Source organism: Bos taurus, unplaced genomic scaffold, assembly GCF_002263795.3.
Source record: "Bos taurus isolate L1 Dominette 01449 registration number 42190680 breed Hereford unplaced genomic scaffold, ARS-UCD2.0 Leftover_ScbfJmS_1899, whole genome shotgun sequence".
Taxonomy (NCBI): domain Eukaryota; kingdom Metazoa; phylum Chordata; class Mammalia; order Artiodactyla; family Bovidae; genus Bos; species Bos taurus.
The window spans coordinates 1,543,890-1,559,144 of record NW_020190994.1 but is presented as its reverse complement, the minus strand read 5'-3'; the positions used below and the strand labels follow the sequence as shown (position 1 = coordinate 1,559,144).

General features: G+C 41.2%; 1 protein-coding gene across 2 annotated transcripts in view; it reads right to left on the bottom strand.

Annotated features, from left to right (window-relative positions):
- Positions 1–15,255, bottom strand: part of LOC132342101 (ATP-binding cassette sub-family C member 4-like) — a 168,041-nt gene that overhangs the window by 35,812 nt on the left and 116,974 nt on the right. For both annotated transcript variants that reach the window (XM_015473885.3, XM_010810912.4), the window contains 5 exons: positions 9,762–9,912; positions 4,331–4,450; positions 3,052–3,162; positions 2,027–2,133; positions 723–914 (listed from right to left, as the gene is read on the bottom strand). In XM_015473885.3, coding sequence (XP_015329371.2) covers positions 723–914; positions 2,027–2,133; positions 3,052–3,162; positions 4,331–4,450; positions 9,762–9,912 — 681 coding nt within the window. The remainder of the gene's footprint in view (positions 1–722; positions 915–2,026; positions 2,134–3,051; positions 3,163–4,330; positions 4,451–9,761; positions 9,913–15,255) is intronic.

Below are 15,255 nucleotides of genomic sequence, written 5' to 3'. Positions count from 1 at the left end.
CTCGCATACAGGGTTATCGTTACCATCTTCCTAAATTCCATATATATGCGCACTGGGATGACCCAGAGGGATGGTACGGGGAGGGATGTGGGATGGGGGTTCAGGATGGGGAACACGTGTACACCCATGGCAGATTCATGTTGATGTATGGCAAAATCAATACAATATTGTAAAGTAATTAGCCTCCAATTAAAATAAATATAAAAAAAAAGAAAGAAAGAAACAAGTAGTCTGTGGGAGGGAGGGCAGGGAGATGGCAGCTCAGTGTAGGTGAGTGGAGGACAAGTTTACGGCAAGGGCCAAGGGAGAGAGGAGGAGGCTGCAACCAGCGAGTAACATAGGAATAAGAGAATATTTCAGAAATACAAAGATGAAAAGATGGAAAGGAAGAAAGTGGAGAGATATTGGGAGAGTTCATGACAGGGAGCTGGGCTCACTTTCCAACTATGAATAATCAGGTGTCAAGTATAGTGTCCTGGGTCAGGTTAAACTCCAGCTCCAGAGCCCAGGGCCAACAAACACCATGAGTGAGCTCATGACCCAGGGAAAGAAATGCTGGGATCCCCATCCCATGGTCAGTTTCCAAGAAGGATTCTCGTATAATGTTATTGATCTAATCTGCATCCAAGAGAATCCTCTGGACTCATAGACAAGGAAACCAACAGCGGATATAGCACTAAATCTTTAGTTCAATTTTAAAGAGGTAAATGGCTTAAACAAACCTTTTCACTTGAGAATATGTATGGTGTCAGGTCCTTCAATACCAGAGGCTCATCTAAGCTGTATCTGAAGTTCACACTGTAAAAGTCAATCACTCCTGTATGGGGCCAGGCTAGTGGTGGTCGAAACTTGTATTCCCAGAGCACTTCTTTCTCACACTCTGTATATTCAATCCCCCTTTCTACTGAAATCATCTGAAATACATAAGACATCACAGGAGTTAGGAAAGGAGGGTGTTGCTTATGGATGTTTAGAGACTATAAATGAAACCTTCTGCTTTTATATCTTTACATCAGCTTTTCCATGGTTCAGAAGATCTCAGGTCTTAGCATCCATGAAGGAGAGAAGTAGGAGTTTTATGAGGCCTTTGACAATTTGCAAACTTGTTCATGGTCTTGTAACTTTGTCATTTACAGGTACTTCCTTCAATATTATATGAAAGCTAAAAGAATTAGAGAAATGAATGCAAAGATTTTATTGATCCAGTTTTCACACCTGAATTAAAAAAAAATAAGGGAATTTTGTTTAAGAAAAGAATACTTATGGACACCAATCAGTAATGTGCAGCTACAGAAGGGCCATCTGCTATAGATGAGCAGAACTGGATGGTTATCAAACCTCATTTTAATAATTAGTCACTCTCTGCTTTATTAAAAGCAAGAAGTGGAAAGTTTTCATTTTCATTTGTTTTTCTCCCTTTGGGAGAAGGTGCAAATATTCAAAAGAGATTATAATTTACATATTGACTAAGGTCTCTTAAAGTGGCAAAACTCCACAACTCTGATAGTGCATTCTGAGCGGGAGCTTATCTGACCAGAAAGAAGAGACACCAGCAAATTCAGGTGTTCAGCACACACAAGAACAGATGCTAAAATGGGAGTGGAGGAATCTACTAATTAAATAAACTAATCTCAAAATGCTGAATCCTTTATCTTAACCAACAATGAGGAATTATCTATTAAGAAGCAAAGATAAAAAAGCCACTAAGAAATTAACCTTTATTCTCTCCAGGATTTCAGAACATTTCTCCTGCAGAGATATTTATTATATTTGAAGACAGTTTGTGATGAATATAAAACCTGCCGACACAGTACACATAAGACTGAGAAAAACACATATATATTTTATTTTGTATTAACTTTAAATAGATGGAAGAGGATGCAAAAAAAAGAAAGAAAGAAAGGGAGAAAACCCTGTTAATCATGATGTAAAAGCAAGAATTTTATGGTTCTACCTAAGAATTTCTTTTATTCCAGCTAATGGCCAGGAGATTTGAAAAGGCTAAGAACAATAAGGTAAACATCACCATATTCTCAGCTTCGATGCTTTGCCTGACACAACATTGGAACATCCCCATGAGTGTGAGCGTGAGGGCGAGAGAGAGCACCAGACCAATCTTGCCGGGGTTCAAAGCTAAACAAGGAAGAAGAAGAATCAAGTCAGAATGGTTCTTAAACCCTTGCTCAGCTCCTTCTGTAACTTTACAAAGAAGATTCCTTTATCATATTTCAATCATTCATATGTCATGATAGTATTATTCATACTTTTACTATGTGGATTGAGATCATAATACAGTGGGAAAAATGACTATGAAAGACTGTGAGATGTGTTTATTAATCCCATCAGGATTTACATATATGTGACAATATCATATAGGTGAGGAATCAAGTCATTATTCAGACTTCCATCATTATGTCTGCAAGAACCATTAGGTAATATAACTTTCTACATATCCAATGCAGCTGCAGTTTGAAACCACAAAAAAAAAAGGCAATAGGTTTTAAGAGCAAGTGCTTTTAAATCTAAAATACTACTCTAATTGTTCCATATTAAAGATTCAATGCAGCTAGTATGGAATCATTAGGGACGGTGAATTCATGCCACACACACCAACAACAGCTCATCTGGTACCCACACAGTTGGACAATGTTCTTCGCTGCAGAAAATCTTTCTCAATCCAGTGTACCAGGCATCTACAACCAAGAGATTTGAATAGCCCTAAAGCTAAAACCTAACCTCTAAGCTGAAGGAAAAGCTTAATGGTAAACCTAGTTCTCTCCTCCCAACTACAGGATACTACCAAGAATGTTCAGCTTGCGACAGTTGTGTAGACTTCAACCATTCAACAAAAGATGAAACGATTAAAAGTCTCATATTAAGACACAAATGACTTCATATAGACCACACTGTGAAATCATATGCTGCAAACACTTTAATATAATTCATTATAACCAGTTTATGATATTAGATGAGGTGGCAATAATTTAATAACTGTAAACAAGACTATAAACTGTAAGCATACCACAAACCATTATTCACAACTGTACTTACTTTCTGCCAGAGCCAGGGCCCCAAAGGCAACAACAGTGACAAAGATGGCACAGATGACATCCAGATACACAGCGAGCCATCGGGACGTCATCAAAAGCAGGAACCAAGCCTCTGGATTTTTGAACCGTAATAAGCACAGTACATAAATAGAAAAACCATGTTAGCTGCTTCTAAAGAGGAAGAGCATTTTGCTCAGTTGAAATACAAAAGATTTTTATACAAGATAGAACAGCAAAGATACACACCTAAGGAGCCTAAAGATTCCAGAAAGCTACATTTTGACACAAGACAACATATAGGACACATAGGAACAAGTTCAAGGGCTTTGTGGGGAGCATGAACCAAAACATACAACCCATGGCTTATAAACAGAAACATGATTCTAATAAAGAAGATGGGAAATGGTCTCACTGCTGTGTTTCCTGCAGTGCTGCGCCTCACCGTGAAGATCATCCTCTCATAGGGTTGACTGTTCCCAGCTCTCAGACGCAAACAGCACAGCCCTGCTGTTACCCACACATTCTGATCTTACTACGGAGCCCTGCACAGTGTTTATTCTCAGGAGCCAGTATCTAAATGACCATGAACTAACCAGATTGGCATGTGTCTTTTGAAATGCCATTTTACCTTCAAAACACAATAAAGATTGGAAAGATAGGCCAAATTTTTATAAACTTAGAGGAAATTCTGAAATTTCTACCTAGAAAAAAAAAATTCAGAGATAAAGAACACACATGAAGTCGGCAGCAAATCTGATGATCAGGAAATGATTTTCCTTAATCATGTCAGCCACCCTGCATGCTCTGACAAGAGAATTGGCAAACTACAGTTTTGGAGCCAAGAATAGCCACCATTGGGTTCTGAAAATAAGGTTTTATTGGAATGCAACCACAGCCATTTGCTGATGTATTATCTTTGCCTGTCTCCATAGTGAGTAGTTACAACTGAGACTATACAGTACACAAAGCCTACAATATTTTTATCCAGGTTTTTGCCAAAAGAAAGTTTGCTGACTCTGTCCTAAAGGGACAGAAAGCCATAGGGCACAGTGATGGAAGGACAATGCAAGGCAGTCAGGGGAGAAAGCAGGCATGTGAGAGGGGAAGAGGGGTGCACAGAGGGGATGCTGAGAGGAAGGGGTGGGGGACACAGGTGTGCAGAGAAGGACAATGGGGCACACAGAAAGAGGACCTGGCCAGCAAGACCACCTAAGGGGGAGGTCAGGCCTGAGAAGGCAGCACACCCCATCCTTTGAAATCACTTTCAGAAATGTACAGACCTGAGTGCAAGTCCTGGCATGCGTCGAACACTTCCTGAAACCTCTGTTCAGCTTTGTATGCCCGGATGGTCCAGAGTCCCTGGAGAGAAGATGCTAAGTGCGAAAACACTGGGCTCCGTGCTGGGGAAGCAGAGACAGACACATGGCAGAGAAAGTCAGGGAGGCTGGATGCGAGGAAACCCACTGCCTCCTGGGCTTTATGGTCACATGTCCCACCAAAGGACACACGTGTGGCTTCTTGGTGGGCTGCCTGGGGGAGGAGGGACAACATCCCTTCTGGAGAGGGTCCTCCATGTGACCCTCAAACTCTTGCTCACACCAACCTTTACTTTAAAAACCTAGAAATGAAAGATTCTCTTTGAACCTTTCTTTGACCAAATTCAAATCACAGCTAGAATTCTTTACTGTTTCTTTTATCAAGGTCCTCCTCAAACACTCCTGTCTCCAAATTCTTCTGATATATTTCCAGGTGGAAATTGTTCATATTTTCAAAATATATTGAAGCACAGTTGATTCACAGTATTGTGTTGGTTTCAGGTATATAGTATAGGAATTCAGTTATTTTTTTCTGATTATAGTCCATTATAGATTATTATAAGATACTGAAAAAATTCCCTGTGCTTTACAGTAAATCTTTGTTACTCACCTATTTCAAGTGGTATTGTGTATTAATCCCATTCTCCTAATATGTTCCTCCCTCTTAGTCCCCCAACTTTGGTAACCATAAGTTTGTTTCTATGTCTCTGAGCCATATTATCTTTTAGATTCTATGTATAAGTGATGTGATATCATATTTATTTTTCTGTGACTTACTTTACTAAGAATAATATTCTCTAGGCCCATACATATTGCTGCAAATGGTAGTATTACATGCTTTTTCATGGCTGAGTATTATTCACTAATTTTTGAGTCAGTAGCATTCCAAAATTTAATTCCTCATTAGAGTCCTCACCAAGATAAAGTTTGATGAGCAACCTGTGTGCTATGTCCTTCTTAGATGAGTAGCCTAAAGTCTGGGATAGAGTCAGTACATCCCCTACCCTGCACCAGACCCAGACCCAGGACAGGGTGAGACGAGTAAGGGGAGTGGACAGTCTGCCACCTCCCCCGTCCTGGGCCTCCCCCTGCACCTGCGCCAGGAGCCTCTGTGCGGGTCATGGAGCACCCGGCACTGCACCACCCTTGTACCCACAGGACCCGGCAGACAAGGAGAGTTTGAACAGTCTTGACTTCTGCTCTGGGAACCTGATGGATGTTTTCATAACTGCCCTGCTGGATACCTGTCCTGGTATTTGGAGGTCACTGTGACATGCGACATTCACATCACCATTTTAGATTCTGACAGTGGCCTCAGTGTCCATTTTCTTTTGAGTGACTTCATGTGGGTTTGGGATCTGGTGTCACATGACTGCCCGTTCATTTCCTGCCATCTTCTCTAAGAGCATAGTGACCACAAGCACCTGGGTCAGGCTCTTGCCTGTCAGGGAACAGGTGGGCTGCAGGCTCCCAGGCAGAGATGACTCCTTATGGTTTTCATTCCCCACCATGAACGAGGATGTAACTTGCTCTTCTCAGGGGCAGATAGTGAGCCTGTGACCTCTGTCTGGGATGAGCGGTAACGTGTTTTAACAGCAGAAAATACTGATATCACTTTGTTACCTGTGCGTCTCCTAGAGAAGCATGAGTGCTAAGTTGCTTGTTGTTTCCAACTCTTTGAGACCCTATGGACCATAGCCCTCCAGGCTTCTCTGTCCATAGGATTCTCCAGGCAAGAACACTGGAGTGGGTGGCCATTTCCTCCTTCAGGGGATCTTGCTGACCCAGGGATCCAACCCCTGTCTCTTATGAATCTGGCATTGGCAGGTGTGTTCTTTACCACTAGCACCACCTTGGAAACCCCTCCTAGATAAGACCTGTTAGTAAAACCTGGGTGTTTAGAGGAAGTTATGATCATTTATCTTACAGGAGGCTACAGAGACTTTATAAAATGATGAGGGAAAAGAATCAAGGGGGTAAACTCTAAACTGTTTTCAAGTCCTCTCTCCTTAGCCTAGCATCTGAATGGTTCAGTCAGTACCAATGTGCACACAGGCACTACAGGTGTGTGTGTGTGGGGTGGGGTGGGGAACAAACAGGCAAAGACACAGAACCCTCTTCTGTGCTTAGTGTCCCCAGTTCTATAAAGAAGGAAGGAACAGGTTTCCTCCCAGTAAGATACTAGGGCTTAGAGAGGGTCAGAAGCTCTGGGCTGGGGGCCAGCTGACCATCCACTCAGCCCTGGGGCTTTTTCCACCTAGGATATCTGACCAGTAACCTTAACTGTTAGAGGCCTCACCTGTGGAACTGATACAGGGAAAACACCTTCTCTGAAAAGCTACATTTTCTAACATTTCCCCTTTGTACTTAATTTAGGCACAGAGCTTAAAGTGATTCAGTGATGTTTTTGATCATCCAGTTGGGTACCTGTGTTTTCATTCCAACATCCACACTACTCTTCATTTAACTAACTATTTATTTTACTTTCCTATAATTTTACACTTATAAAAGCAAAATGAACATAGACTGAGCTCCTGCTCCAAATTAGAAAGGCCTTTTCTTCACCCCAGCAGGTGTCCCAACTCAACCCCAGAATCCAGTCAGTCTGGAAGCAGGGTGCTCACAGGGATGATGCAGGTGAATTCTGGGGCCATCACCCTGTTAGAAGGATGCCACAAGTCCAGCTCCAGGGAGTATATAGAACTCACTAGAACCAGGCTCTCACTTCCAGAGTAAATGTTGTGATGTCAACACACACAGACAAGGCTTCTGAGAAAGAAGTAGATGTGGCTGTTCCCCCAGGGAGATCCTGGAGTGAACTCTCCAGCACGGCCTCCCTCACCTGCTTCTCTCTTCAGATCAAAGTGCAGCTGATTCTCTCCAGCAGGGATGGAGGGTGGGGTTGACTTTAGAAACCAGGTATCATCTCAGCCTTGAACACCAGAGAACCAAACACCCCATGACCTACCTCACCTCATGCCCAAGAGTTACAGCAGGTCAGAGGGAATCAGGACCTGTGAAAAGCCATCCTGTTTCTTTCAGATCTCATTTAGGGCTGAGCAGGATGCCAGAATGAATGAAATGGAGTGTCTGCAAAGAAAATTAACTAGTACAGAGGTAGAGGGGATGTCAAGGCTTTGATCTTACCTTGCTCAATGTAACAACACACTTTTTCTCAAAAACACTGAGCTTGCTGTTCTGAAGAAGACTATGTAACATCCATGGCAGCAGTCTGCAGTCACAGACATGTGTAACCCTACAGTTCACATGCCTGACAGCTATGTTTTCCACAACCTTGAGGACACCTGGGGACACACCCCACCAGGACTGCAGATCTTCCCGGGCAAGGGACCCCATGTTGACAGCATGGCTGCAGGTTATCATTCAAGTCGTGTGAGACCTGCTAGTTGTGAATAAGTTTTTAATCCCTTTATGTTCATGGTTCTAGTGCCTTTAGTAGTGGCCACCAAGCACTTTACAAGCATCAGTTCAATAAATCCTCATGAGAACTCCAAAGACTGAAGGATTAAGAGAACTCTCTGCTCAGTATTAAGTATATTGACCCACATTAGTGATAAACCTGGGTGTTGAGAGTCAACCATGCCTTACTTCCAAGGCTGTGCTTAATCACAACAGTTGTGTCTCAGAGAGAGAATAATCAGGATTAAGGATGCCCATGTGTGACGATGTACATTTTTTCCAGAAAAATTATTATATTATTGTATTATTAATAAAATATTATTGATTTATTAATATTATATATTATTATTATTTATGTTCAGAAAACCTCCAACCTCTGGGTGCAAAGAGCCCCAATATTGTACAAGGATGATGCCAAAGTCCTCAAACCCCCCAGAACAAACACAGAAAATCCTGTATTTCTTCTTGAAAAAAGACTGCTGACTGACTGAATTTCACGGGCAGCCTCAAACGATAAAACGTCTGAAGCTTTGTCTACACAGAGGACTGGATGGAGCTCATCACTCCCTCTTCTGTCTCCCCAGGTCGCATCAGCACAATGTCACTCACATCTGGGCTCTACTGCTATTCATCCATTCAAACATCTCACAAAAATGGACTTTATGAAACTTTAGCTGGTTCTCTTGATGACCGAATTTTTTTATATAGCTTTTATGAAACTGATGATCACTATCCTTTTCACAAATAATTAGAATAAATACTTCTTAAGTGTTTACTACAGAAACAAAACATGCAAATGTCACAATGAAAAAAGCTTCTGTGACTGGATGAATTGAGAAATTTTTCCATTAGTAGATACAAAGAACCATGGGACTCAATATGCTTCTCTACTTGGCTTGGTATCTAGAAGGTTAAGTTGGTATTAATTTGAAATAATTATTAATGGTTGAGGTCTCTGATACAAACCTTCCCTCCTCACTTTTCAGCTATAGTTCTTATAACTTTTTAAGAAATACACAGCAATTCGATTTTCCTTATTTTTTGTTTTATTAGTGATGAAATATATATATTAATAATGAGATAAATTCAATTATTTCATAATCTGATTACCTATAGAATGATTAATCATAAAATGTGCTCTCCATTTTTTTTTTTTTTTTTTGCCGCACCATACAGGATCTTAGTTACTCAATCAGGGATTGAAGCTGTGCCCCCTAAATTGAAGTGCAGACTCTTAACCATAAAACCACCAGGAAAGTCCCTGTTCTCCATTATTCTAAAACTAGAAAGTTGAATGGGGTAGTAGGCCAGATGCATACTGAACATATTCCCCCTCCTGTGTTCTCCTAGGGGATCATTTTCAGCACTATTTATATGAGTAGTTTAGAAAAAACAGGGGATCACACTGTTGTATCACCCCAAATACTGGTGATGATAAAGAGCAAAGCTGAAAATAACAGGACTTATCTTTTCAATACATTTAACAACTGCAACTTACATAAACATGTGAAAGAATGTATTTTTCAAATATATCAGTTCTAACATATATTTCCTGATGTCTCCTATCCTTTTCCTAATTGTTTCCTTTCTTGTCATTTCTGGTAACTTAAGGAGAAGAAAAATTCTCTGTTTTCCTTCTGCTTAGTTCCAACATGATGAAATATTTTATTTTTAAAAAATGTATAGGCTTGATACTCTGTGTTAGGAAGTATGTCATGAACCAGAGAGAAACAGTCCCTGTCCTCATGGTGCTTATATTCCCTGTCCTAAGATTCAAACTGGAACTGACCCATCACCAGGTCCATTTGCCTTAAGGGACACATGGACTCAGTGGTAATACATTCAATTACCTAAAATTAACTTAGTGAGAAATTCAAGAAGAATGAATCTGCAGAATTTCAGGGGTGTGGTTAATTACAGCATAAATGAAAGCCAGCCTGTACTGCCCTCCCAACCTGAGAGCCTTGGTACTCACTTGTGGATTCCAGGCGTTTCACATCTCGTGATGTCTCTAAGGAATATCGCCGGAGAACAAAGAAAATGATGCCAAGGGGAATCACAGGTATAGCCACCCAAGGAATCGTAGCCACCATCACAGCCACCACACCAATCACAAGTAGAAACATCTGAAATAACAAAAATACAGAGACCTCCATGTCAAGGATACTTTTCAAAGATAAACTTTAATGGTTTGTGTTGTTAGGATTGAACTCCTTTCCTTGAAAGACTTGTTGGAACAGCAAGGAATGCTTTTCTATCCAAAGAAATAAAATTATAGGTGGTCCTCATGATGTTTATTGTATGAGCCAAACACTCTGATAAGAACTTCCTAGTTATCTGCTCTTGTGATACACTCAGTAGCACTATGAGGGAGTCATTACTATCTTTAACAGAAGAGAATATAAAGAGAATATCTTTAACAGAAGTGATACACTCAGTAGCACTATGAGGGAGTCATTACTATCTTTAACAGAAGAGAATAGAGAGTAGGAGCTGAATCCCAAACTATCAGGAGTCAGCAGGTGTTACTAGAGGGATGAGCGAGCAGGCATCAAGGATGAGGAATCCGGAAGCCTCAGCTATACATGCAGGGATAAAGAAGTGGTTAATTACAAATTCAGGGTCCAGAAATGTAGGAAAAAAATTAAAATATTGATCTTTGGAAGTGGAAATTCCTCTTTCTTGGTTTTCTATCCATAGTTAACATTTACTAAGTGCTGACTGTGTTCAGGGCTAAACATTTGATACTTCACATGCATTAACTTGTTTATCCTCACAAGAGCTCTACCTAGTAACAGTATTATCTCATTTTACAGATGGAGACACTGAGGCCCAGGGAGAGGAAAACCTGATAGACACTGCAAAGTATAAGTCACAAAGCCGGGAAGCCCATGTCATGAGACTTTATGACATATTTAAGCTTTCCCCTAACATACAGCCAACTTTCTATCATCGTGCTAAGTATATAAAATGTACATTTCAAAGGTTAGTGATTATAACAACAGCAGACACCATTTACCAGGCATTTACTATTTGCAAGGCACTGTGCTAAAAGTTCCATGAACATTCACTTAATTACCACATCATCTGTGAGATGATTTTATCTTGGAGAATAGTCTTCTACAAATCATTGGTTGATGCTGATGTAAGCATTCAAAACTTTATCAGGAAAAGTATGATACTGTGGTGGGCAGCTTCAGGCAATAAGAATACAGTCAATACTTAGCATCTGCTTGCTAAGAGAGAAGTGGGTTGGTGGAGACATGCAGATTCACAAGGCCTAGGCCAAGGCCTCTGGAGTTTATGATCTCAGATGGATACAAATCCATGGTGATTTGAACATGGTACTGAGTGCTAGGGAAACACAGAGAGGAATACCTGAAAATTCTTAGACAATTCTGAGAAGACTTAGGACTGAAATTTACAGGCTGGTTTAACAAATAGAAAGAGTAATCACAGTAGGTAGTAATCACAGTTGATGGAGATTTGGACCGAAAAGGAGTTGGGATTAAGTTAAGATGTTTGTCCAAATTAACACCAGTTGTTCTGTGTCCTCTCAGCACCACTATCACTTGCATCCCACATATGCCACCTCAGAGCCTCCCTACCTTGTCACCCAGGGCAGCTGGCCCCAGAATGTCATGTCTCTGAGGGATGGATTAGGGGGGTAATGTCTGTTATCACAGAGACTCAGGTTATCATTTCACAGCTTTTCCTGATCAGTTTTCTCAGAGGATCTTCACAACCATCTTCTGAATGAGAAAAGCAAAAACTTTATTTTCATTTACAGATAATACATGAAGCTAGGAGGGTAAGTGGTTGTCCTAAGTTTTCCAGGGAAGGACTGCAGGTCATGGAGAAAGACAGGAGCAGTTTGTACTCAGAAAATCCTAGAGCCATAGCTGTAGGCAGGGGGAGCCTGAGAGGAGGAGGAGGAAATGTCCGGAACCATGACTTTGTGTCTAGGAGCCCTTGTGAGCCAAACAGCATGTTCTGGATGGAGATCCATGTGCCTTTCCTGTTTTTCCCGATCTCTGCCGTGGTATCAATATGAAACTCAGAGTGAAGAGGACAGAATTCTGAAGGAATAAATTCCAATCATAAGTGGAGAAAAATAGGGCTGTCTGACCTCTCTCCTATTAGACCTACAGATGAATGATTTCTTAAAGCCACTGCATTAACTGTGTATCCCACCATGCTGGACTCTCCATGCTCATGGGGAGGGGTCCTTCCAGCTCCTGCTATGTCTAGTCTTTAGTCACTTGGCTCCCCATTGTTGGTTATCAAAAAATCCTACTAAAATGTCAACCAGGGAAAAATACAAATTACAGTTTTTTAGCAGACCCGCATCATTTGGACAACATCCACCAGTTTCAATGATCTGGCTCTCCCCACGTGAGGGCCTTTTATGACTAACCTAGCTTGGCAGATAACCTAGAAAGCAGAGGTAAGATCAAAATGAAGGGCTCCACAGGGGCCTGTACCAATGTTTCTTCCTTAGGTACCCACTGAAGAACACCCAGGGCTGATCTCTTTTAGAATGGACCAGTTGGAACTCCTTGCAGTCCAAGGGACTCTCAAGAGTCTTCTCCAACACCACAGTTCAAAAGCACCAATTCTTCAGTGCTCAGCGTTCTTCACAGTCCAACTCTCACATCCATACATGACCACTGGAAAAACCATACCCTTGACTAGACAGACCTTTGTTGGCAAAGTAATGTCTCTGCTTTTCAATATGCTATCTAGGTTGGTCATAACTTTTCTTCCAAGGAGTAAGTATCTTTTAATTTCATGCCTTCAGTCACCATCTGCAGTGATTTTGGAGCCCCAAAAGATAAAGTCTGACACTGTTTCCACTGTTTCCCCATCTATTTCCCATGAAATGATGTGACCAGTGCCACGATCTTCGTTTTCTGAATGTTGAGCTTTTAGCTAACTTTTTCACTTTCCCTGGGTATTCTTTGGAAGGAATGATGCTAAAGCTGAAACTCCAGTATTTTGGCCACCTCATGCAAAGAGTTGACTCATTGGAAAAGACTCTGATGCTGGGAGGAATTGGAGGCAGGAGGAAAAGGGGACCACAGAGGATGAGATGGCTGGATGGCATCACCGAATCGATGGATGTGAGTTTGAGTGAACTCCAGGAGATGGTGATGGACAAGGAGGCCTGGCATGCTGCAATTCATGGGATTGCAAAGAGTCTGACACGACTGAGTGACTGAACTGAAATGAACTGAAGACCCATTACTGCTGGGAGCCAGCACGGGAGTTCCCACCCATGACAAGGTCATGTGGGAGAGCCCTGATGGGCAAGGCGAGTCAGGGCTCAGGGCCCCCCTGGATCTGCCTGAGCAGCTACCCCAAAACCAGAATCTGTCTGTTTTACTATTTCACGACTTTCACCAACTCTTCTGACATTAACAGGGGCTATCCCTGACCACCTTTCTCTGAAAAAAATCAACTTAGAGCTCTAGTTAATAAGTCTCCTGGGCATAATAGGAGTGTTTCAATTCAAACCCCTCTGATGACTTTCTAGCTTACCTTACAGGTTTGTTTGGACTCTTGCAGCTACGCATGTGATTGTTCACAGCCTCCCAACCACGAGAGGCATGGGAAGCTTAAGATATTCTAACAATGCAGAGCTTTTCAGAGAGTTAAAATTGTTAGAATAGAACTAGTAGAGGATTTCTTTGTTGAGCTAATGCTTGCTGCCAAGTTTCCATATCCCTTATGTACTGTGTCCCTGGGAGTGTATTGATTAATATAGTTGGCATATAGAAATGTAAGTAGTAGCTTTAATGTTTGTAACCTTGGACCCTTGAGTTAATTCTTTTCTTGTTATAACCCACCACACTTTTTCCCTATAGGAATGCAACTTTATCTAATGCTTTCAGAGGGTGGCACCTGACTTTAGAATAATCACCTTTAGAGAAAATAAGTTTTCTGATTGACTAACCATTATTCAGAAGAAAGGGTCATAAAATGTTAACAGGCCTCCTGGCCAGAAGATGATGTAAATCACCTAAAGCCTTTGTATATGATAAGTTTGCAGAAAGAAAGCCTGGCTTTGATATAGTCAAGGACTGCTGACCTTGCATGACTCTACACCCTCTATTATCCTCTATGCACAATTTAAGGTATAAAAGCTACTTTGGAAAATAAAGTTGTGGACCTTGCTCAACAGGCTTGGTCTCCCCGTGTCGTTCTTGCTTCCTTTTCTCTTCTTTTCTTCTCTGTTCTTCCTTCAGGATGACTAATTTGGAGCGTAGGGGCCCTCTGAGACCACTTATTTGCCCAGGCTTCTAAGATCCACTTGAGAAGGTGTCTGAGGTGGGGCACCTTCTGCGATTTGAGAGGACGTCTGTGGCCTCCGTGGTCAGTGCAAACCTGATGTCACAGGTTTTATTGGCTTTCTGTGTAAACCAGTTAGTTCAAGCTTCTGTCTCTTTCTCCTTTTATCTATCCTTTCACCAATGCTGACCTCCCGAGGGAATCCCTGGATCCAACCGGGGCTGGACCCCAGTACATTACTAATGCTCTCAGAAGCTCCTTAGTTAGGTTAGGTCCTTCAGATTTCATGACCCTAAATTCTGAAGTAATTCAAAGAGGATGTCTCTAACAGGTTTATTTATACTTGTAGGTAATACTTTAGCCACCCTCATTGTGGATTGGATATTATACATATATATACACATATATAATGTATGGGTTTACATTTATACATATGTAGATTTGTGAGTCTTTTATTATCAGCTATCTCAAACCCATTATAGAAGTTTGTAGAAGATGAAAATAGCATCCAAGAAAAAAATCAACATCTACAGAAGGAAACAAAAGATTCTAGTATGCTTCCTTGAAGCCAATCTCATTTCTTTCTCAGACATTCCCAGGAATCTCAAAAAGTCCAACTCAAGATACACACACAATTCCCCTGATTGGATTTCAGGCCCATCTGATGGCCCACATCACCATGGACAGTGCTTCTGTACCTCTCTCACACAGGCACAGAGACAATGATGGGTATACAGAAAAATCCATACTGACCTAGAGTAAGTGACCCAAGTCCTGATGCCCCTCAAAATAAGGAGGGTAATTATTTTAATATATTTTCCATTTGGAGCACACCATTTGGGAAATTCTATCCAAAGTCTATGAATCTACATAAATAAATTAAAAAAAATTCTTAGATGAAATCTTCACTTGAGAGAAAATGGTGATTTTTCACAATTCAGAAAAATTCTTTAGTTTGTAGAGAACGACAGCCTACATCTGAAAGGGAAATTCCACTAGACCAGTATTGTGCTAAGACAGGGTTTAGGGCTAACCTTCTTGAATAAACAGGGAGAGTAAGACTCTATACCTCACTCTCAACCTTAGTAAAAACTGGGATATACCAACAACATGAAAGGATGGTGGTAGGATTTAAATGAGGTAATGCTAACTAGTGCTAACTAGCTAACTAGTTCATA